General features: G+C 33.2%; 2 protein-coding genes and 1 long non-coding RNA gene across 3 annotated transcripts; 2 read left to right on the forward strand and 1 right to left on the reverse strand.

Annotated features, from left to right (window-relative positions):
• Nucleotides 1-9,110: 9,110 nt before the first annotated feature.
• Nucleotides 9,111-10,951, forward strand: LOC112756453 (uncharacterized). The gene is made up of 3 exons (XR_003179348.2): nt 9,111-9,407; nt 9,681-9,756; nt 10,627-10,951. It is a non-coding gene; the product is annotated as an uncharacterized lncRNA (long non-coding RNA).
• A 1,872-nt stretch (nt 10,952-12,823) lies between these two features.
• On the forward strand, nt 12,824-22,177 carry LOC112758343 (uncharacterized). The gene is made up of 8 exons (XM_072219317.1): nt 12,824-15,031; nt 19,450-19,819; nt 19,951-20,178; nt 20,395-20,496; nt 20,885-20,956; nt 21,144-21,233; nt 21,698-21,729; nt 21,918-22,177. The coding sequence occupies exons 2-4, from the start codon at nt 19,736-19,738 to the stop codon at nt 20,440-20,442; spliced, it is 360 nt and encodes a 119-aa protein (XP_072075418.1). The 5' UTR covers nt 12,824-15,031; nt 19,450-19,735; the 3' UTR covers nt 20,443-20,496; nt 20,885-20,956; nt 21,144-21,233; nt 21,698-21,729; nt 21,918-22,177.
• Nucleotides 15,592-16,116, reverse strand: LOC140180049 (uncharacterized). Its single transcript, XM_072220434.1, has one exon. The coding sequence runs from the start codon at nt 16,114-16,116 to the stop codon at nt 15,592-15,594; it is 525 nt and encodes a 174-aa protein (XP_072076535.1).
• Nucleotides 22,178-23,515: the final 1,338 nt, after the last annotated feature.

Below are 23,515 nucleotides of genomic sequence, written 5' to 3' on the forward strand. Positions count from 1 at the left end.
TTTTTTTACCAAAATTTCATTTTTCGTTTGTTCTTAATTTTCTTACTAAATACTTAAAGTTAGGCTAATTTACTTGAAATGTGTTGAAGTGTATCAAAAAAATGTGACGTTGGATGAGAATGCACCCAATAATAATACAAAGGCTAAAAGTCAACGAAATTGCTACTAAATTTCCATGGAAAATTGCATTTTAACTGCAACCCCTCCATATACTGGTTTACATGTCCAATGAATTAATCACTTGAAGCGGTTGAACCTGGCACGATATAACCCGCTGCATAAAAAGCGTAATGTGTGAATTTCATTATAAGTAGCGTGCCTTATCTGTTTCAAATCAATTGGCAATTGGTGCCTCTTTGTCTGCGACAAAATAATTGCATAAAACGTCCTTTATGCCACTATGCAAAACCACGTGCAATACAAGCCAATTTTGCTCATGAATCACTCTCCAAAGCTTAGATTAAACACTTGCAATCTTCACATGATGTTGCACGCGTTAAAATTTGTCATTAATATGTCTCTCTAATCTCTATATGGATAAGTATGTTTATTTTAGAAGAAAAATAGCATTTTCCTGATTAATAATGTATTAGCATCAAAGTCGTCCCTGGTGAGAGGTGTGGGATATTTTCAAAAGGATCGATTTTTCAAAATCTGAGCATTTGGTTGGATGAATTCCAAAAGTTTATCCTCCGCAAATGAAGCTTATTACTCTTTATGTTTGATACTATTTAATAAATAAAAGCCACTTTTTTGCCATAAACCAATGAGAGGAAAAAGATAAATTAAAGGGCAATTATATAAGAGAGAAAGAAAAATATGTGAATGGTACGAAGTATATGAACTGAAATCCTTATCCTGTGTCCAACGAATTGTTGGACCACACCAACCACTTTCAGTGTTGTTCTTGAGCTGCAGAGAATTTAACTAATATTTTCGGAACACGTTGCACAATGGTCACATCAATATATAAGAACGAGGGTACAGGTGTTCGTTTCTGGTAGGTCAAATAACATGGTAGGGCTCATCATGATATGATATTTGGGTCTTCTCTTTAACATTATAGGAACCCATGTTTAGCCATCATGGGCAATTTGATCTTCTAGAGAATCCTAGCACATAGCATGTATGATTTGATGTTTTCATCTACTCTCTACTCTCCCGTCTAGTCATTTGAATTTTTCATTTTACCAACATGTAATTACCTTACTTATAACTACTTATGGATATAGCTATCATGATCAAGTTTTCTTATCAAGTATTTTGCTTACAGAAATGTTTAGTAACCAAAGAAAATTAGTCAAAAACAGTCATAACTTTCTTTATTTACTATTTATTAATTGTTACGACAATTAATAAATACTAAATAAGACAAATTTTAACTATTTTTTTTGTCTCTCTAACATTACCCTTTGCTTAAATGGGATTTTTTTTAATCAAATGAGACAAACATTAATTAGCAACCGGATATTATACGTATCTAGTCTGGAGCAATTACAATAACTTAAATGTAAGACGTAGAGCTTTGACTTAGGATAGGAGAACATACACTCAATGACTCAATTGTCTTCATAATATTCAATTGTTGATAAATTAAAAATGAACAGAATATAATAATAGGATCCATCTTCTTAACAGTTTTTGTTAGGCGGATATGCTCATTTATGAGAGTAACAATTTACTTTGTTTCTAGAGAAGGCATCGATCTCTCTTTCTTTTCTTTTCTTGTTCTATATTCATTTCTTTTGTCTTTATTTCTATGACTTGATTGGAAGAATTTCTTTAAAAAAGTATATATTAAAGAGTTTTTGAAAAAATAAATAACTTTTTGTTTGAATGACTTATTTAAAAGTATCTATTTAAAAAGAATAATGTGTGGATAGAAAAATATTTACTTTTTGTGCCTATCAATTATTTTAAACATTTTTTAGGTAAAAAAGGACATTTTTCTTAATATAAAAATAATTAGTTTATGCTTTTTATTTTTTTTATTTTTTGCTTATAAAAAGATATATATTTTTTACAAATTTATAACAATCCAAACACATTCAAAAAGCAACCTTATAATATTTTTTACCAATAAAATAGATCTAAAATATATGCACTCTATTACAAATTTACAACAGAACTTCCAACTCAAAAATTTAGAAAAGAGATAGTCACCGGCACTTTTTAATTTGAGTATTTATTCATTTTGGTCCTAAAGAATTTTAGATTAAACACCTTAGTTTTTAATTAAAATTAATTATTCGATTGATTTCTAACAATTAATTCTGTCAGTTATATGGGTTCTTTATTCCGTCAACTCTACGAAAAACAAAATAGTCTTTGACAACTCTAACGGGGGACAAAATTGTTCCTGCCTCTTCTGTTTGGAAAAGACGTCGTTCTTCCCTAATTTTCATCGTATCTTTCATAACCCTAACATTCATACTCTTCTTCTTTACCTTCATAGTCTTCTTCTCCATTTTCTCCTTCCTCCTCTACAACTCTCAGATCAAGTCATGATGTAACTGTCACGCGTGTCGCACCTACCTCAACATGTCATGGATCACACATTTTCTAAATCTCTGTGATTGGTACACCTACATCTTCCGCACTTCACCCACCAAAAACATCCACTTCCACGTTTTTGATAACAGCATCACCTCCAATCCCGACAACGTCTATCACATCCTCAATGTAAGACCGTGGATTTTTTCTTTTTGAAAATTTGAATAAGTTATTTGAGATTTTGAAAAATATTTTATGAATGATAAGAAAAATATTTAAAATATAAACTCAAACACTTATTTTAAAGATTTTGAACCAAGATAGGGCCAAAAGATCAAAAATCACAATCTGGGTCCAACAAAGCCCAAACCCAAGGCATAAAACCCCCACACTTAGTAAACATTTCAGCCATTCACCTTTATTGAGAGAGTAAGGCATAGAGAGAAGAGAGGAAGAGAGCAAACCTAAGTCACTATTCACTTCAATTTTTCAATCCACATAACTTTCAAACTGTAGCTCCGATTGACAAGCCGTTTGCGGTTACGCGTCACTTTCCTCATCCTCTTCAATTCTATGTAAATATTATGGTGAGTAAATCCAAAATTCCTGTTCTATTTTCGAATTCTTTTCTGTTTTGTATTTTTGGGGTACATGGCGTTGAAATCTTGTGATTTGGTTTTTTAGGGGTACTCTAGCATGGAAACTTCTTTTTTTCTTTGAATTTTCTAATTCTATAAACCTAGGTTGAGGAAATTGTAAATCTTGTTGTGAATAGCTTAATTGTTGAGTTGATCGTTGCGGGTTGGTGTCTCGTTGAGGAACTTGGTGGAGCTTGGACTGGTGGAGGTTGGGATTGACCAAAGAAAGGATTCAAAAGTTGGAAACCATTGTCAACGAAGTAGAGGTTTTTCTTAAAACTATTTTATTACCATGAATTGTTATAAATCGATATTGATATGAAAATTATATTTTTGGTGATTATGTGAGTCTCATGAATTGATATTATGATTGTTGATGTGCTTGAATAGTGAATTGGTATAAATGTTGGGTTTGATGATGGTTATTGTTGTGATTGAGTGATTGCGTTATGTGAGTTGAATTGTTATTGAGTAACATAAATGTGTATATGAATGAATTGAATATGAGTAAGATTGAGCTTGATTATATTGAGTTGATGGCCTACTGAGGCTTGCATTGTTATAAGAATTTGGTCTAAAGTTGTGATAGGGTGAGGTACCTCTATTTAGTAAGTTATGGTAAGTTGGATAATTGTCATTGTTGTGATTGGTTGTGAAATGATGATGTTTAATTGAATGATTGAATTGTTGATGGAAAACTTTGAAAAATAGATTAATTGTAGTGGAATTGTTTGATTAGGTATTGAATGGATAGAAATTGATAAATAAGTATTGAGAATATAGAGAAATGGTTTTGAAATAGTTTGAAACTGATTTGAATTGAGTTGTGGTAAGAATTGGCAATTGAGTGAATTGATAGAACTAAGATTTTTGACCAACTTCGACAGATCATAACTTAGCGTTCAAAGTTCAAAATTTGATAAAATTTATCTTGAATTAAAGATAGTAAAAAGATCTTTAAAATGGTTTAAGAACGAAGGAATATAAAATTTTGTAGCAAAAGTTATTGACATTTGAAAATGGGGTAAAAAACCGAACTATGCAGAGTTGTACAATTTTTGGCAAAATTGAATTTTGCGCGTAAGCATGGGTCATACGTACGCATAAATGTGAAACAGAATTGAAATCACGCGTACGCATAATGAATGCATACACACGATGTGTATCCTGGATTGAAATTGTGCATACGCATGCTGATTTTCTAAAAATTATGTTTTTAACTGTTTGACTTTTCTGGCACGCTTGTAAACCCCGGTAAATCTCATATTATGTCTGATAACTTGTTTTTAAGCTCTGGATAGAGTGTGGCTAAGTACAAACAATTAAATTGAATTATTCCTGGATAAACACTTGGTGAAATCAGATGATATGGTTGCGGAGATAATGGTTCGTTCAGCCCGCAGTGAGAATAGTGATATTATCCAGATCACGAGTTAATGGGGTTGGTAATTGATAAAAGATTGGAATTAATGAGCATAAGTGATAAACCCCTTTTTAGGGTTTATCCTGTGCTTAATCTAGTGGATTTTATCCATTATTCTCACACTTATTCATACAATTCACATGTTTTACGTTTTCCTTCCTGATCTTGTGCTATGATTGAAAACATGCTTCTTTGACCTTATATTTGCTAATATTAATCCTCTCTTATTACCATTCGATGTCGTGATATATGCGTTAAGTGATTTCAGGGATTACAGGGCAGAAATGGCTTAGAGGATGGAAAGGAAGCATGCAAAAATGGAAGGAATACAAGAAGTTGAAGAAATTGCTAAGCTGTCCAGCCTGACCTCTTCGCACTCAAACAGTCATAACTTGAGTTACAGAGGTCCAAATGACGCGGTTCTAGTTACGTTGGAAAGCTAACATCTGGGGCTTCATAACGATATATAATTTGTCATAGCTGCCCCGAAGATAGGTGACGCGCATGCGTGGATCACGCGCACGCGTGACCTGGCAAAAATCCAATCCACGCTCACGCGGGGACGACGCTCACGCATGACAGTGCCGCGACCTGTACGTATTAGAAATCACTGAGGGTGATTTTTGGGCTGTTTTTGACCCAGTTTTCGGCCCAGAAAACACAGATTAGAGACTATAAAGTGGGGGAATCAATCCATTCATAGGGGACACCTTTCATATTCATAATTTTAGGATTTAGGATTAGGATTTCTCTTAAAGGTTAGGTTTACTTCTTCTCCAATTCCAGGTTCAATGTTCCTTTAATTTAATTTCTCTTCTACTTTTATTCATTCTATTATTTTAGTTGATTACTTGATGTTGTCAATTTGGTTTATGGATTCCTATGTTTAATTTTATTTTCTATTTAATATAATTCGAGGTATTTCAGATTTATGATATTCTTAGATTTAATTGATAAAAAGGCATTTTTATTCGAGTAGATTTTTCCCCTTTTGGCTTTGGTTGAGTAATTGGTGATACTTGAGTTGTCAAACTCAACAGTTGATTGAAAATTGGAATTTGCTGATTGATTTGGATCCCTCTAAAGCTAGTATTTCCATAGGAGTTGACTAGGACTTGAGGAATCAAGTTGATTAGTCCACTTGACTTTCCTTTATTTAGTAAGGGTTAACTAAGTGGGAGCAATAAACAATTCTCATCACACCTGATAAGGATAACTAGGATGGGATTTCCAGTTCTCATACCTTGCCAAGAGTTTTCTTAATTATTAATTTATTTTTCTTGTCATTTAATTTACTTGTTCTTTAATTCAAAAACCCAAAAATATACCTTTTTCCATAACCAATAATAAATCATACTTCCCTGCAATTCCTTGAGAGACGACCCGAGGTTTAAATACTTCGGTTATAAATTTTATTGGGTTTTGTTACTTGTGACAACCAAAGTTTTTGTACGAAAGGATTCTTTGTTGGTTTAGAAACTATACTTACAACGTGATTATTTTTATAAAATTCTTTACTGGCAAAAGTCCTCTCGTCAATAAGCTTGATAAATTAACAATGATTTGGGGGTTAACGAGTTTGGTAACTTATGAAATTGATTAAAGACATTAATGTTGATTGATTATGGTCTGAATGACAAGGTCGGAGGTTCGTTCCACTTGCGAGGCAAGATCGTGGGTTCGTCCCGCTTGCGTATTTGATGTGATATAGGGACGGTGGTCTCATCCTGCCTACACACACATACACACACACACACACTCTCTCTCTCTCTCTCTCTCTCTCTTATTGCAAGGTGTACATGGCACTCTCCTTGCGAGACATGTATACGGTATTCACCCTACAAGGTGTACAGGGTACTTACCCTGCAAGGTGTGACAGAGCACTCTCCCTGAGAGATATGCACAGGGTATTCACCCTGCGAGGTGTACATGGCACTCTTCCTGTGAGACTGGCTTGTGATAAGCCCAGAGATACTTTCCCTCTTGGGGATGCCCAACAGAGAGACAATGATCAGGTTAGCTACTGGATGTGTCGAGTTCTGGCACTATAACTGGCAAGTGAGCTCAGGGTCAGTAAAACAGACATGCATCATAATACGTTTGTTTGTATTTGCTTAGATCTGCATAATTACTTGGCTTGCCTAATTGACATTTTGTTAATTGCTAATTATACTAGTTGTCATACTTGTTCTCTACGTGTGATTATTTGTTTCTCTGTTTGATTGCTTGTGATGGTGACTTATTGGTTTGGAGTGTGGTGGTGTGTAAGTGATTACATGTGGGGGCAGAGGCCGAGATTTTATATTTTTTGGGCTGGATGCCGAGACTTGATATTATTTTGGGTTGGAGGCCAAGACTTGATATTGTTTTGGGCCGAAGGCCGTAATTTGGTAAGTTGGTAAAGGTTGATACGCGCATTGACTTGTGGTGGTTTTTATGTTGATTGATTTTGCTTGGATCAGAGGCCGTGATTGATTATGTGATGGACCAAAGACCGTGAATGATTTATGTTTAAGGTTTAGTAAAGTATGAAAAATCAAACTGATTCAGTATAAACTTAATGAATCTATGCTTGAAACATGATGGTCTTCATACAGTTTAAGTAACTTTTAAGACTTTATAATAAAAGTAAGAATTTGGCATTTGAATAAGTAACTGTTGGTTTTTGAAAAGCTTCATAAGATGAGCGATGATCACTGCGGTTGAACTCCATTCTTTTCCTTACACATATCCTCTTATGACAATTCTAAACTTTCTGGTGAGACCGTGTGGTTAGGTTCTCACCCCTTACAGCCTTATCCTTTTTCAGAAAACAGACGAAGAAGCCAATGAAGATTCTACTAAACTTTTGATTGTGATTTTCTTTGATATATTATCTTAGTTATCGATTTTTCCTCGTTATTATTATTACACTTTTGTCAAGAAGGATAGGAATGTTTGAGTTGATGGCTTTCTATATACATATATGCTTGTAGAAGTTATTCTTGTGAATGCAAAGTGTAATGAGATATATTTGTGTATATATATTTTGTATGTATATATAATATATATACGTCGTAATGCTAAGGCCCACACTCTTCACTTCCGATTGGGAGCTTAAATTTCATACATTTTTTTGTAGTAATATATACCTATAAAAGAAAAAGTATTTTTGGTTTTTCAAAGAAAGCAACGATACATTTACGTGTTAAAGGCTCCTATTTTATCATTATATATGTATGGGAGTTGTCATAATATCCTTGCTATCAGAGCGGCGCAACCGGAAGCGTGACATTCTGATAGTAACAGTGTTACACTCAAGACAAAGTTCCACAACTACCTCAAGGGCACGCCTTTCTCCACTTTCCGGCAAGCAATATAGATTGTTGGACATTAGGATATCATGAGAAGATTTTCCTTCGACATCATATGCAATTCTCATTTGGAATGGACCCCGAGTGTTTCATTCCTTCTCCTCAGAGTCCATGCTGGAAGACAGCTTTGACTTCGCATCCAAGCTATCAGTACAGCAACCAATCTCACCGTCGCCACTCATACGGAAACTGAAGTGATTACTAAACATTGGTTTGGAGAAGAAGCTGAAGAAAGTGATCGGAGTAGTGACAATATGGCCATGGAGATGATAGTGCAGAGGAGGAGGAAGATAGCGACGATGATGACGGGTCTTAACAAATCAAACTTGCTGTCTAGATTCATTGTATCCTTCGAAGACGACAAGTACTTGAAAAACATAATCATTAGTTTTCTGAGTAAGAATTGGTTGAAAACAAGTTGAGGATTTTTCTTCTTGTGAATATTGAAGTTGCAGTGTTAGACTCTGAGGGTTATGTGAGATATGATGGAAATTGGGGAAGAATAGTGTCATTTCCAAACAGAGGGGTCAGGGACCATTTTGTCCTCCGTTAGAGTTTCCAGAGACCATTTTGTCTTTTGTTAGAGTTGACGGAGCAAAGGACCTAAGTAACTGACGGAGTTAATTGTTAGAGACTAATCGAGAAATTAATTTTAGTTGAGGACTAAAGTGTCTGATCCAAAATTCTTTGGGGACCAAAACGAATAAATACTCTTTTAATTTTGATATTTGGGTTACATGATGTTTTACAACATTATTAGAGGGAGAGGTGTTTTATTAAGCTTTGAAGTACAGATAAAGAGAAATCAAGCCGTCTAATTTAAGGAGAGAGAAATTGAATTGTTCATTTATGATATAGAAAAGAAATAAGACTCTCCAATTTCGTACTGTTTGCCATGCATTGCGCATGTGACTGGTGGACCACCGCTTCTCTTTGTAGCAAATATCTCCTCTCATGCTTAGTCACTTACAATTTATCACTCACGCTCCCAACCCAACTCTTTCGCAAAACCAAGGTTCTAAAAACCGGACCGGACCGGCCGGTCGAACCGGTTCAATCGGAAACCGGCGATGCAAACGGTCCGGTCCTTCCCCTATAACCGCTCGCAGTAAAATTGCCAGAAAATCGTCGAACCGGTCGGTTGGGATGGACCGGTAATCATCCGGTTCGGATAAAACGGCGTCGTTTTTTAATTTGAAAATTAAAGGGAAACGGATCCAGTGATCCACTCGTAAGTCGTGACCCAACCTCCCTCTTCCCCCAATCATTCATTCATTCCTAACCCAGGTCCTCAGAGAAACAGAGATGAGAGAACTATGAATCGAAGAAACCCTAGCCGCCTAGCCCTCCATCGTCGCTGCCTAACCCAGGTCATCAGCGCCGCCGCCATCCCAGGTCCTCAGCACCGCCACTTCGTCCTCTTCCCCGTGTCCGAAACCCAGTAACTTGGCAGGTCCTCTTCGGCTCTTCATCTTCGTTGGCTTCTCGGCACGGACCCAGGTTAGTGGCTTCTCGCCTTCATCTTCACTGAATGTTTAGTCATCTTCTTCAATTTTTTTGTTGTTCTTCTTCTTCTTCACTGAACCCTAGTCTGCTTCGGTCTTGGTTTCAACTATTTCAAGTTTGGTTTTGAAGGTTGGTTCTTCAATTATTCTTTTGGTTCTGTCTTGTATTTGCTGGTTGCTAATGGTGGAAATTTTACAAATTTACAAATTTGTATGTATGGTTCTGTATGTATGGTTTTGATGGCAGTTGCTGATAGTGTTTTACCAGTTGTTGTTCGTGGCATGGAGTAGCTTGCCGTCGGGTCGCCGGTTTCCATCGTCTCGCCGGTTGCCGTCTGTCGAAGGTTAGTGGCCTCCGCTTCTTCCTTTTAATTTCTGAATGTTCAGTCTTCTTCTTCGTTTGACGTTCTGAAATTACAGGTGGCTGGCTCTGTTAGTCTGATTTAGTGTTTCCTGTTTTGTAATTGTTGGATTTAGTTTGAAATTTTTGTCAAAAACTTTAATAAGACCATTAACTTGTTTTACTGTTATCACATTCAAGAACTTTAATAAGAGCATTAAGTTCATCAGGTTGTGCTTTCCATCTTGCTAGACTGAAGGAGGAGTTTGTGGTGCTTCATTGCTTGTTTAAGAACTAATCTTGGTGTGCACTGAGCCATTGATTTTGTGTTGTTATGCTGTTGCTGCTATTTTTTTTTGTTGCTAATTGTTCTTGATTTCTAAATGTGAAATTATTTGATTTGTGTTACTAATTAGAGTTTTTGTGAGTAGTTATGACCAAACCAAACATAATTGAGCAGTTAAGAAATACTCATCTCATAGGAAAGTTTCATCTTTTGAGACCGAAGATTCTTGATGTGCAGGAGGAATGAATGCTTGACCCCCGACTCTTGATTTTGTATCCTATTAGCCTAGACATGCCATGTTGTATCAAGTTTGTAACTAATACACCTTCTAGTTTATATTTATCAACTTGCAGTGTCATCTTTTCAATGTGTAGACAAATCAAAATTGATTTTTCATTTCTTCACATCCTAGACAAACAAATGTTATGTTTGCAGTGGAGACTCTCTTTTAAATTCAAATAATAAATTGTTCTTCTCTCGGTTAGTTTTGCTTTGATTTCACTGAATACTTGCATACACTTCAAGCTTTAATATGTTTTGAGCGATAATATTAATATGTTTTGAATTATCTACTTGAAACTTTATTAGGGAGCAGCTCAAAGTTGGGAGTAGAGTAGCTTGCAGCATTGAAAACCATCAGCACAATGAACAACACTGAGTGCTTCAGGAAGTATGGTGATAAAACAGAAGTTTCTTAAGTATCCTGGATTTTATATTTTAGAAGCCAAATGATTGATCCTATTTTAGGTATCTTTCTAAAGATGGTTTACACAGACTCAATTTATGAATTGTCACCATCATCTAAAAACACATTTGATTGGAAGCTTGGAAAACATTTAATATTATCAATGTATTAACTATTAAACAAACATGTTCTGAAAGTTTATATTATAGTAATAAATATGTTTTATAATTTTTATTGTGTTAATGATTTATTGATTATTTTTTATTGTGTTGATGAGAGTTGTTTTATAATTTATTTATTATTTTATTTTAAAATAGTTTTTTCAGTTGGAGCACAGTTGGACCGATTAGACCAATAAACTAATAAATCAGTGAATAAAACGGTTCGATAACCGATCCGGTTCTCAGAACCTTGTACAAAACTAGAAGAAAAGAACACTTTTTATATGGCTCCCTCATTATCATCAATAGAGCAATGTCTAGGTGACCCAGAATTAAAAATATCGATCATTCTAAAATTTATATTGCTAAATATCTTAGTTGTTCTAATGATGTAAGTAATTATTTTTTAATTTTATTTTAATTTTTAATAATAATAGTGATAATGTTATACATTAATTTTCTTTATATTAATTAAATAATATTATTATAATATATTATGTGTAGATAATATGTATTAGTCAGAGTTGGTTTATGTTGATGATATGAGTTAGTTTGTATATGTATACATATTAGAGAAATTAATGTATAACTCGCGCTACGGGCCATTTGATGATTCAAACAAAAGAATAAAGATTTAATTATTCTACTGGTCCTTATAGTTTCGAAAAATTTTTAATTAGGTCTCTATACTTTTTTTTTTAATTGAGTCATTGCACCAATTTTTTTTTAATTGAGTCTCTACACTTTTTTTTCTTTTATTTAGGTTCCTGTACCAATTCTTTTTTTTTTAGTTGGGTCCCTATAAAATTAAGCCAATTACTACTAAAAAGGACTTAATTGAAAAAAAAATTTGGTGCAAAGACTCAATTAAAAAGGAAAAAAGTATAGGGACCTAATTGAAATTTTCACGAAACTATAGGGACCAACAAAGTAATTAAACTAAGAATAAATTACCATTTGTATCCATGAAAGATACAAACGCTGACAAATATATCCATATAAGAATAGAACGATAATTGTACCACGGAAGATAGCTTCCGTGTGCCAAGAATACCTTAACAGACCAATTGTGTAACCAACGTTTGGATACTCTTGGCACACGAAAGCCATTTTCCATAATTATAATTATCGTTTTATTCTTATATGAGTATATTTGTCAACATTTATATCTTTTATGGATATAAATAATAATTTATTCGAACATAAAATCTGATAATTATTCTTCTCATCATAATCATTTTGTTATTTTAAACTGATAAAATAATTTAGTGTAAGCAACCGACATACCAAAAATTTCTTCATTCTATCAGCAGACATATAATTATTAGATTAAGTCATCACAAAAAGAAAAAAATATAAAGTAAAGATTACATTATAAAATTTTAAATTAATTTTAAACCAATTAAAGTCAATAAATTAAATTCTAAGATTTATTTTATTTAATTTTTGTGCTTTTTATTTTAAATCCACAAAATGCACAAGTTAATTGTTTTGTTAACCAAAAGTCATATGACCGTTACGTGATATTTAACAATTAATTAATTAACATGGAATACTTTAATATTTCATTTTGTTATTTATTTTTAAATCTTACAAAATAAAATTGATTGGATTACGTAAGCACAAAAAGGAAAATATACTAAAACATTACATTATAACAAATTATATAATTGGAGAAAAATTAAATTAATAAAATCAATTTCCTCTCCATTAGTAATTAGTATTAAATTTAAGAGAGAGACATTTAAGATGCACCAACTAATGAGAGAGAAAGAGAGTCATTTAAAGCATATCAACCAATCAAAAGACATTTAAGTGCAATTAAAAAAAACATTATGTTTCTTTCCCAAAAAAGAGGATTAGTAATTTAAATTATCACCGCCAACCATCATTTTTTTCCCAAAAGAGCTAAACCCAATTGAAATACCAGATGTACTGTAGCTAGTGTTTGGTATCCAGTTCAACAATAAAAAGACGGGGCTAAAGTACTAATTAATTATCATAGTGAGTATTTTACATATCAAAAATTTCAGATTTTGATTGAGTTTAATTGTAATTTGCAATGTGCTCTCTTTTTTATTCTCTTAACCAACACTTCTATAATTGATAATATATCTGTTGTGTGATAAGGTGAGTATTGAAGTACTGATTAACACCGTGTTGGCGCTGAAAAGTTTTATCCTTTGGACATTGTTGCTGTATGTGTAGCTGGAAGAACGACCTGTCAAGTAAGATAAGTTTTGGAATCATATCAACAAAAATGAGCCAGAATATGTGAATCAAATAGTGAAGACCTTTATGCATTTGGTATAATTTATTTTCTCTTTTAGTCAAAGCAATGGATTTAGATAATATATCGACAAAGGTGGAGTCAAGTATATAAAGATATGCTGGACAATGAATTAGCTTATGTTCTGAACGGTTAATATTTCGTATCATGTTTTGGCTTCTTAAAGCAAATATATGTATTCATTCTGTTTTGGAATTTGGAATTGGTGTGGCATTACGGGCAAAAGCTTTTGTGGTTAAAGTTGATACGGTTCTGCTAGTAGGAACTATTCTTTAGAAACTACTGGGTAAGTAAAGCTATTAAGCAGTTTCACCTTATGCAGTTGTGTTAATATAATCATGTAATATCTCAAAACATAACTAATAACTGGATAAATGAATTTGCTATGTCAAAAATTTCAGCGGATCATTTTATGACTTTTATGTGTTACTTTTATATAATTTGCGTGAACCCTCCAGCTAAGATATTTATTTATTAAACAACATTGCATAATGACTGTTACAGTACTAAATTTGGTAACTTATCAAATAGGTAGATTCTAGATATGCTATGAATATCCTTATTGTTCTCTTGGGTGCAATGTTGGCTGCAGCTTATCCTCTTTCATCTCGTCAACAATATGTGTTGTCATGGTTAAATACTTTGATTTTAGTTGAGGACATGATGGATGCATATCTGTTAAAAAGACAGTTCTAAAATAACCTCTGTAAGTGCTTCTACTCATCTACCAAATTTCCTAATTTGTTAGGAGGGTTAGTTAAGTTGAGATTGACTGCAAGGTAAAATGTGTCTAATTTCTTTTTTACATATTTGGCTTGTAATACTATGAACGGCTATAAGTTCTTTGTGGATGTACCTGATTTTGCTCCTATATGCAACTCGGATATATAGATGCGAACCTTATTGGCCTGGAATAGGTTTGATATATGTTCTATACAAAAGGTGTATCTTATGGCTTAAATAAATTATTTTTAATTTGTCAATAGACTAATATAACTGACTGTTGGATGAAATAATTGCAACTTGTAAGTACTATACTAGCAAAACTTATCTTGCAACTCACTATAGCATTTCGAGAGCGTCTGGTATTTAACAGGAAGGAACCTTTTTTACAAAGATCATATACACAAAAGCAGTGTCTCTATCTTATTTGCCCACCTGAAGCTGTGGAAGGTAGACACTATATTTATAAATCCCAATTTATTTTTTGCTAGAGAATTAAAATTGATACGATTTCGCTAGTAGGAGCTATTTTCCGAAACTACTTGGTGAGTAAAGGTATTAAACAGTTTCACCTTATGCAGTTGTACCAATATAATAATCTAATATCTAAAACCGTAACTAATTACCGAATAAATGAAATTGCTAGGCCAAAAATCCCAAATGAACATTAATTGACTTTTAGGTGTGGCTTCTATATAATATTTATGAACCCGCCAGCATAAGATATTTGTGTAATTGATAGAATACGGAGTTGGATACCCAAATCTCCCGGGTAATCTAAATCCTTATCTTAATATTTCTAAGTAGTACTTCTACAAGGATTATATGATTCCAATGGTTTGTGGTTAAATGTGGGATTTAAAATTGAGTTGCACCAAAACTCTATACTATGTTGTCAATTACAAAACATTTAGATGCTTTTCTACTATTGAATTTCACGCCTGCTGATAGAAGATTAATAAAAGGATATGTTGCTTCAGATTGATTATTAATTAATAAGGCTATGGTTGTAAACTAATAAATTTTTTTAAGACACTTCGTGACTAGTTTTTGGCTAATGATTATTGGTTTTTTCAGGTCATTCGGGATAGGATGTTAAGAGATTCCAAATTTTATGGAAAATCATTCTACCAGGTAAATTCTGTCATATCAAATTAAGATTTAAATGATACATGCCTAAAATAGTTACTTAAATATCATAAATGTGTCTAAAGGTTGCATAATTAAATAGTCTACATTGGAGCAAAAAGAGTACCTATTTGACGCGATGCTTTCGCCTCGGTTTAATCCAAAATTAACACGGAGCTAAGCAACTTTCTTGTTGTAAGATGCCTTTTCAACAAACATTCCTAAAAACTTCTTTGAATACGACATTGTCTGTCTCTATTCGGTTATCAGCATCATGGCACAATAGTATCTTCAGTCCTTGCCTATTTGTTACTTTAGATACTGCGACATAAAGTTGGCCGTGAGTAAAAACAGGCTTTTTGACTAATCAACCAACCTTTGACAATGATTGCCCTTGGCTCTTATTTATAGTCATTGCGTATGACACCGTTATGGGAAACTGTCTCCGTTGGAACTTGAATGGTATTCGATGATCTGACGGGCTTAGAGTCATCCTAAGAATAAACACCTTCTGACTTTTGTTCTTCCTAACCTTGCTACATGCTTCGAAGAGGTGTTTCCCAAGCTTAGTGATAACCAAGCGTGTACCATTGCACAATCCTGCAGAATAGTTCTATATTCCTCAGTAATATTATAGGAGTTCCAACCTTTAATGTCAACTCATGATTTGGAACCCCTGAACATCTGATTGTGTTTAGGAATTTTGGTGTGTGTATGGATGCCAATAAGTCATTGTTGGATTCTGTTGGGTATGCCTTGTCTGAGCTGTAATATGTTTGTGATTCAATAGGGTTTAAGCTCATCATGTAGTTGTTTATCTCATAAACTATTTGCAATGTTGGCGCTAGTATCGCTCTATCTTCAATATGTTCATCAATATTTTTCCCGCAAAATAGTTCTGGATATGTTACCTTACAGATCGTCTCTATTGGATCAGCCCAATCCTTAACCTGGATGTCTTCTGAGATTTCAATCCTCTCACCACAATTCCTTAGTGTTCCGTGGCTACCATCACCAATACCTAGTATCCAGTCAACAAACTCTTTTAACTCGGATGAATTTGTGTGGGAGTCACCTGCTTTCAATCGCATGTTTTTGGCCAATGACAACAGCTTGCAACTATCCCATATGTACAATGAGTTTATAGTAGCGTTAACAATTTCCTGTCTAGTCCCTTTAGGAATTACTGGGAGAATCTGTCGAAGTCACCACCGAAGACCACTGTTTTTCCTCCAAAAGGCTGATCAAGCCTGTTTGGATTGCTGAATCTTAATATGTCACGCATTGTCCTGTCAAGTGCTTCAATATAAAATCTATTCACCGTAGGAGCCTCATCCTAAATGATTAGCTTAGTTTTTATTAACAAATCAGCTAATGCGCTGTCCTATTTTATATTGCATGTTGAGCATTCATTTAAATTGAGTGGGATTACAAATCGTGAGTGTGCTGTCCGTCCACCAGAAATTAGAAACTTATTTATTATCATTTTAGTTATCTAAAAAGTTATGTACAAAAAATTTTATTGTTTAAAAATTTCACGCATTGCGCGAGTCTAAATTTAGTTTATATCAAGTTGCGGTCACCCCTTAATTGGAAGCAGCTACTTAAAACGCCAAATTGTGTCTTTAATTTCTAGTTTAAATAATAATACTAATAGTTAATTTATTGACTTGATTACTTGTAAAACCCTATCATTGACTTGGTAATTATTGATATGCTTAACATTAAGAGTAAAGTATTGTTTTTATCCCCAACATTTGGGGTAAATTCTAAAGTTGTCCCTAACGTTTCAATCGTCCTATTTAAGTCCCTAACGTTTTAAAATTGACTCAATGTTGTCCTGCCGTTAGGGATCCATTAACAGAATTGACGGTGGGACAAAATTGAGACGATTTTGAAACGTTAGGGACTTAAATAGGACGAAAACCTTGGGGACAAAAACGATACATAGAAATAAATTTTAATTTTATCCTTCAACAATATCAATTTTTTACTGTACATAATATTCAATTAGTGACAAAAACGATACTTTATTCTAACATTAATATTTGCTAGTAACACATTATTCTTATATATAAAAGGAAAATTGATATATCTATATGAAAATAGGTGGTCCTTTCAGTTAATAGGTTTGAGGGAGAACTGCATTTGAGTTTTTAAGAGATATAGCATCCTCCATATAGCATTTTTTTCATTTCAACTGCATTTAACAAACTCATTTGTGAGGTTCCTCTCATATGTATTGTATTGAAATTACATTTGAGTTCTTAATCTGAATTACCCATTTAATTCTTTAAAAAAATGCCAAGTTTTATTTTAGCTTTGATATACTACTAAATCATAGTTTTAGAATAAAAAATATACAAAAAATTTAACAAATAAAATTCTCAATATCATAAGCATGTATATCTTTATATCATTCCAGTAAGTATACTAACACTCTATAACTTTTATATGCTTAGCTGGTAGGTAGGACTTAATTGGTGTCAATATATCTCTAGATTCTGTAAAGTATTTTCTGATAAAATAAATCCTCCTAGAAGCGTATAAGTAGTTAATTTATATTAGATAGTACATAGAACCTAAATCAATTAGTTTTGCACTTCAAATCCCATATGTTAACCATTTACCATACAAATTAATGGATTTCTTAGACTACATCAATAGAAAATTGATATCCAACCTATTACATAACTTCATGATATCCAAAAAGCATAAGCCTTAACATACCTAGGGAGACACTGCGTAACATAAATTTTGCCAAAAACAAATACAACACAAACAAAACATCATGCAAATCAAAAGATAGGATTAGGAAAACATCGTGATATTAAACTAAACCATGTAGAGCCTTTCGACATGCAATGTGATTGTTTTCACATTAACATGCTCCTGCCATGTGCGGTGGGCCAAATTCTCTCTTCTTCCTTCCATGTACCTGAGTCTTGAGAGCACAACATCATTACCTTGTGTGTCATTTGAACAACCAACACCACTCCTAGCCTCCATGACTGATAAGATATCCTTCCCAATAAACAGTATTGGCATGTAAAGAATACCAAAACTTGAAACTTTTATCATCTTCTCCCATTTTATTTCGTTATCCGAAACACCTTTCATTTACCAAACCAGAATCTGTCTTGTAAACCCAGCATTGAAATATGAAACGTAACCAATGCCGTCATTGAAATGAGTAAATGAGTTGTAATTGGATTTCACTTCCGCGGGTATCTCGGCCTCGTGAAACATTCTCTGACGAAGATTGAATTTCATTACTGTTTGTGGCTGGAGGAAGTTAGGACCTCCCCACCCTATCCAGTACAAAATGTCGTCGTTCACAACATACTTGGGACCGATTTTGTTTACTTTTGTATCATATGTCCCTGCGTGAGTTCAATCTCTTTCGAAAGATATATAAAGAGACCAGGATAGTGTTTGTTGAGAATAATGCTTCTTGAAAATATGAAGAATCTGATACTCAACTGTGTCCTCCATAAATCCGAAAGCATATATCGAAACAGCATATCCTAGGTGCTTGCTGGCTTCCACTACAAGATTTATATATATTTGTGAGTATTTTTTAGTGGGGGTTTTTAAAAACCTCTTCAATATATTTTATATGTGGCATTTTGATAAACTCCCACCAAATACCTAACAATAAAATCCTACTGTTATCAATTATCACATAATTAAAATTTCTTTCAAAATCCAAGAAACACTCGAAAAGAAAGAAGGGTGAGAGCTCACTAAAACCCTAAAGCTCTCCATCGCCATCTCCATCGCCACCATCGCCGCCGCTAAAGTTAATCTCCTTTCTGCTTCTGCCATAAAGCTATTGAAATCGAGCCAAGGCGCTTCCTTCATCAACGCATTTTCAGATCTAATTGCAACGCCCAAGCCTCTGAGATCGAGAGAAATCGCTTCTTCGGTTAACTCTCCTTGGCCAATGACGCTCGTGTTTTCCATCGACATTCTATCCTTTCTGTACGCTCTTCTTTTCACTCATTTTCAATTTCTAGTTCTCCTTCTCTTTTTCCTGTTTATTCATTTTCTTTGTTTTTAATTCTCAGATTCTGAATGATTTGTTATGTGATATAACATTTGATGAGTTTTATTATCTCTTGGTTGATAACATTGTTTCAAATTCTCAAGCACTCCAAGTGTTCGATGAATTGTTTATTCTCAAGCACTCCAAGTGTCATGAAAAATAGGTACAACCGGGTAACTAAAACTTGTGAATTATCTGCAGATTTTTTATAACTAGTATGATACTAAATTGCTTGAAATAATCAAATTCAAAGTGTGTTCATGAATAGATTCAGTAATAATATTGTAAGAACTAATGAGAAGGTTCTTATTTATAACAATCATTCTTTTCCACCATTTTAAATGTGATATTGCACTGATGTGATGTCATTTTTCAGGAGAGGAATGAGAGGCTATTTTATAAGCTTCTGATTGATAACATGGAGGAACTGCTTCTTGTTGTTTACACTCCAATTGTTAGAGAAGCCTGCCAGAAATATGGAAGCATTTTTCGTCGACTGCAGGGTCTATACATTAGATTGAAAGTGAAGTATGGTTTTTTATTTATATTTATTGTTCTGTTTTCATCATTTAGCCTTTGAGGTGAAAAAAAGAAAGAAAGAAAGAAAGATAAGAAGAGATACTAAGTGTTTGAGACTCTACAGAGGCTAGATCCTTGAAGTAATGAAAAACTGGCTAGAGAAAAACACTCAAGTTGTTGTCACTAATGACGAGCAAATATTAGGACTCGGAGATCTTGGTTGCCAGGTAAACATAGATACTGATTGTGGTTTCTTTCTTATTTAATTTGAAGTTTGTTGTTTGAATTTCCCATCATCAATGCATCTCTATCTAGTTTATTTTGATATATTAGTATTTGTATATATTTTATTTTGCAGGTTGTTGTTTTCACAGATATTAGTCTTGAGAAAGCTATTGAGTTCAATGATTTTTGCCACACTCATCAGCTTCCTATTGCTTTTATCAAAACTGAAGTTAGAGGTTTTTTTGTAGAGGAAAAGCCAGTTCTGGACTCAGAACTTTGGCATGCATGTGCTGGTCCCCTTGTTTCTTTACCTGTAGTTGGGAGCCATGTGGTGTACTTTCAACAAGGTCATAGTGAACAAGTATGTTGAAATATGATATTATTATTATTATTATTATTATTATTATTATTATTATTATTATTATTATAAAGTGATGATCATTTTTCTGGGCTTGAAGATTGTTTCTTGCCTCTTGTCGCTTTATCTTGTATTCTTGTTGCCTTAGCTTAGCATGATCTGATTTAATCCTCTTGGAAGCTCTAATTTAACTAGGCTGATTTTTTCTAATTTTTTCAGGCGAAGTTTCTAATATGTTTCAACTCAAAATATTTTCAAGTTGGTTGATATTTCTGAGTGTATTGAGGCACAGTTATCTAATCATAGATCTTGATGCGGAAGGTAATTAATTAAATTTGTCCACCTAAGTTAAATTCTAAACGAAAAATTATTAGAGTTCTCAGTATATATTATAACTCTTACACTGATGTATTAATTGAATTACAAATTATTAACGAGTTATAATAAAATTATTTTAACCTATGTGGCATAAATTGATTGGAGTTATGTTACTCTTAGAACACCTAATAACAACTCATTTTCCATAAAGATACGATTAATTCATCCATATTTATGTTAACACTTATCAAGTTTGGATGTTCATATATATATATATATATATATATATATATATATATATATATATATATATATATTCTTTTTTTTTTTGTTCCCTTTCTTTTTCTTATTTGGTTTTGAGTTTTGACAATGCATTAGTTGCTTCTTGTAGGAACTTGGCATCAAAAGGATTTTCTAGAACACTTTCTCCCTCAATTGCCAAATTGAAATACTTGGTTAGCTTGTATGTTGTTACTGTCATAGATTCACATTTTTTATGAGATTTGATAATTCTGATATTGTACGAATCCAAGAATCAAATTACCATAACTTATCTCAAGTAGATTAATGGTTTTAGCTCTTGAATTTGCAAAAAAAAAATGATTATTTGATTTAGTGCTCTTGGCTAATTTAAGACTGTGCTAATGCAGAAGATGCCTTGCTTCCAATTCCTAAGGTTTCTATGATCTTCTGAGAAAGAGAAGCATTTCAAGACTCTTCAGACAAAAATACAGCAGATGGTTTGTTTCACTTGATTTTATTTATTTATTTATTTATTTGTTGTGTGTGAAAGTGGTTTCCTTTTAGCTGGTTATTAACTTAAACCCTCCCTTTCAGTTTGGTTATTTCTTTATAATTCTTTCTTCATTTTCTCTATAGGAAGATATTATTCTGAGTTGGGTTTGTAAAGATGATTGATCCTTTTAAGTCGAGGTGTTTTCCACAACTTGCTCAGTTTAGGGCATTGCATTTGGCAGGCTATTGCAAAGATTATTTTGTTGATTGTGATATCAATGATTAGTTGATGAATAAGATAGATGCATGACATACATTATTCATCAGTAAGATGAAACAACTTTGTTTTTTCAAACATTTTTCCATTGCTTTATTCTGTGATTCAATTGACTTAAGTGAGTTTGAAATGTGGGAACCCTTCATATATCACTAAATGCATTTATTTTTCTAAATTGATCCCAAATTGCAGAATGGAAATCCTTATCTGGCCCTTTATATGAGGTAATTTACAACACTAGTATTGCAAATATTAACCTGAATATTCTTCTTGCTGCCTATATTTTCTTTTTCTCTACATGTTCTTTTGCATATTTGTGGATGTGTCTGAGCCTAAGAGCCGAAAAAGAAAGAGCTCAATTTCATTTATCATTGCTTCTAATAACCTTTGCTCTTTGTTGTTTTTGTTGTAGGTATGAGAAGGACATGCTTGTATTTATTGGCTGCAGTCACAATGTGACTATAGAAGAAGATGAGCAACTAAGACAACTGAAGTCAGTCACTGGAAGGAGAAAGAGATTAATGGGACTGTGAGGAGATTGCTTGGAGGCTTCCCGTTAACTCCTAGATTCCCTGTTACTTAGAGCACTTGGTTAATGCAGGATGAATTTTGTTAAACTTGTTGACCAATTATATGATATTTTTAGTATGGTTGAAAAATACTCCCTAAAGGTCTTCTAGGATTGCATTCATATTTTCATTTTGAGATTTTTATGTAATTAGATGATATTGAAATATTGAAGTTGTTTTATTTTACTTTTTAAAGAAAAACAATAATAGTTATGTAGAAGAATATAATATGGAATTATGTTTGAAACGATTGATATTGCGAATTTTTTTATATATAAAGTTATTTCTTATATTGAGAAATTATGTTATAAAAGATTTAGTTTTTAAATTTTAATATTAAAAAATAAATTTTTAATTTGAGAATATGTAAATTAGATGAGATTAATGAATGATTTGAAATTAAAAATAAATAAATAATTACAGGGTTGTGGAGGTTTGAAACTCACACAATAGTTTATTTTTGTTAAATTATAAAATCAATTTATGGGGTTTTAAACTGTCACAAAAGTGATTTAAAATTGTCACAAAAGTTTAATATAAAACCCCCCACTAAACACACACAAAACCCCCCACTGAATAGATTGTGGAGGTTTTTAAAAACCCCCCACAAAAGACCTCGTGGCACTTCAAATTTTGGGAGTTTTAGAAACCTCCACAAACTATTTGGTGGGGTTATAAACCTCCACAAATAGGAGAAAAAACCTCTACAAATAAACAAAAATCTTGTAGTGTTCGTCTGTTGCATATCGCCTCTTATGGGTGAGAGGATTCCAGATGAGTAATCTTGTATTTAAGCCACCTATTGAAATCCTCAAGCAGATGTTTCCATGGTTGGAGTCGATGATTGCATAAAATCCATATTGGTTAATGTCCATGGGTACGCTGAATGGCACCTGACGACCTGAATCAACAAAAACTCTAATGAACCAAATGAAGTTCTGATCACTGGGGGGTTAACCAACCCCAATGATCACACTCCTGTCCCGTTGTTTGTTGTGTTGATCATTTTCCTTCACAAAAAGTGGAGTACATAACCTGAAATTTCAAACTTTGCTCAAACTCCTGCACCTCCTCGGGTTTGCCTTCACAAGAATTTTCCAAATGAGATTTTCACCAAGATGAGAAAGATGATCTCTCATGAGTGGAATGTCACTCATTATGGAGATGTAGTTGATTTTTTTGCTAATAGCCTTAAGTGAAATGGAAAATATGCTTCGTTTTGTATTTTTTTTTTTTTGTCTTTCATCCTATTTATATATTAAATAAGGCAGAAATGACTCTTGGACAGGTGTCTATTTTGCATACTAATCTCAATTATACACAGAAATTGATGGCACATATTCATAACGCTACATTGCATTCAGATTGGATATAATTAAAAAGTTTAGCCCTTATAATTATATATAACTAGAATGAGATCCGCGCATTGCGCGGAATGGTA

The sequence above is a fragment of the Arachis hypogaea genome, chromosome 16 (genome assembly GCF_003086295.3).
Source record: "Arachis hypogaea cultivar Tifrunner chromosome 16, arahy.Tifrunner.gnm2.J5K5, whole genome shotgun sequence".
In the NCBI taxonomy this organism is placed as follows: Eukaryota; Viridiplantae; Streptophyta; class Magnoliopsida; order Fabales; family Fabaceae; genus Arachis; species Arachis hypogaea.

Coding starts and splice junctions, on each gene's coding strand:
- LOC112758343 (XM_072219317.1), top strand. CDS start 19,736: ATGAAAAACTGGCTAGAGAAAAACACTCAAGTTGTTGTCACTAATGAC. Junction 19,820..19,950: donor TCGGAGATCTTGGTTGCCAG/GTAAACATAGAT, acceptor TTTATTTTGCAG/GTTGTTGTTTTCACAGATAT. Junction 20,179..20,394: donor AACAAGGTCATAGTGAACAA/GTATGTTGAAAT, acceptor TAATTTTTTCAG/GCGAAGTTTCTAATATGTTT.
- LOC140180049 (XM_072220434.1), bottom strand. CDS start 16,116: ATGCGATTGAAAGCAGGTGACTCCCACACAAATTCATCCGAGTTAAAA.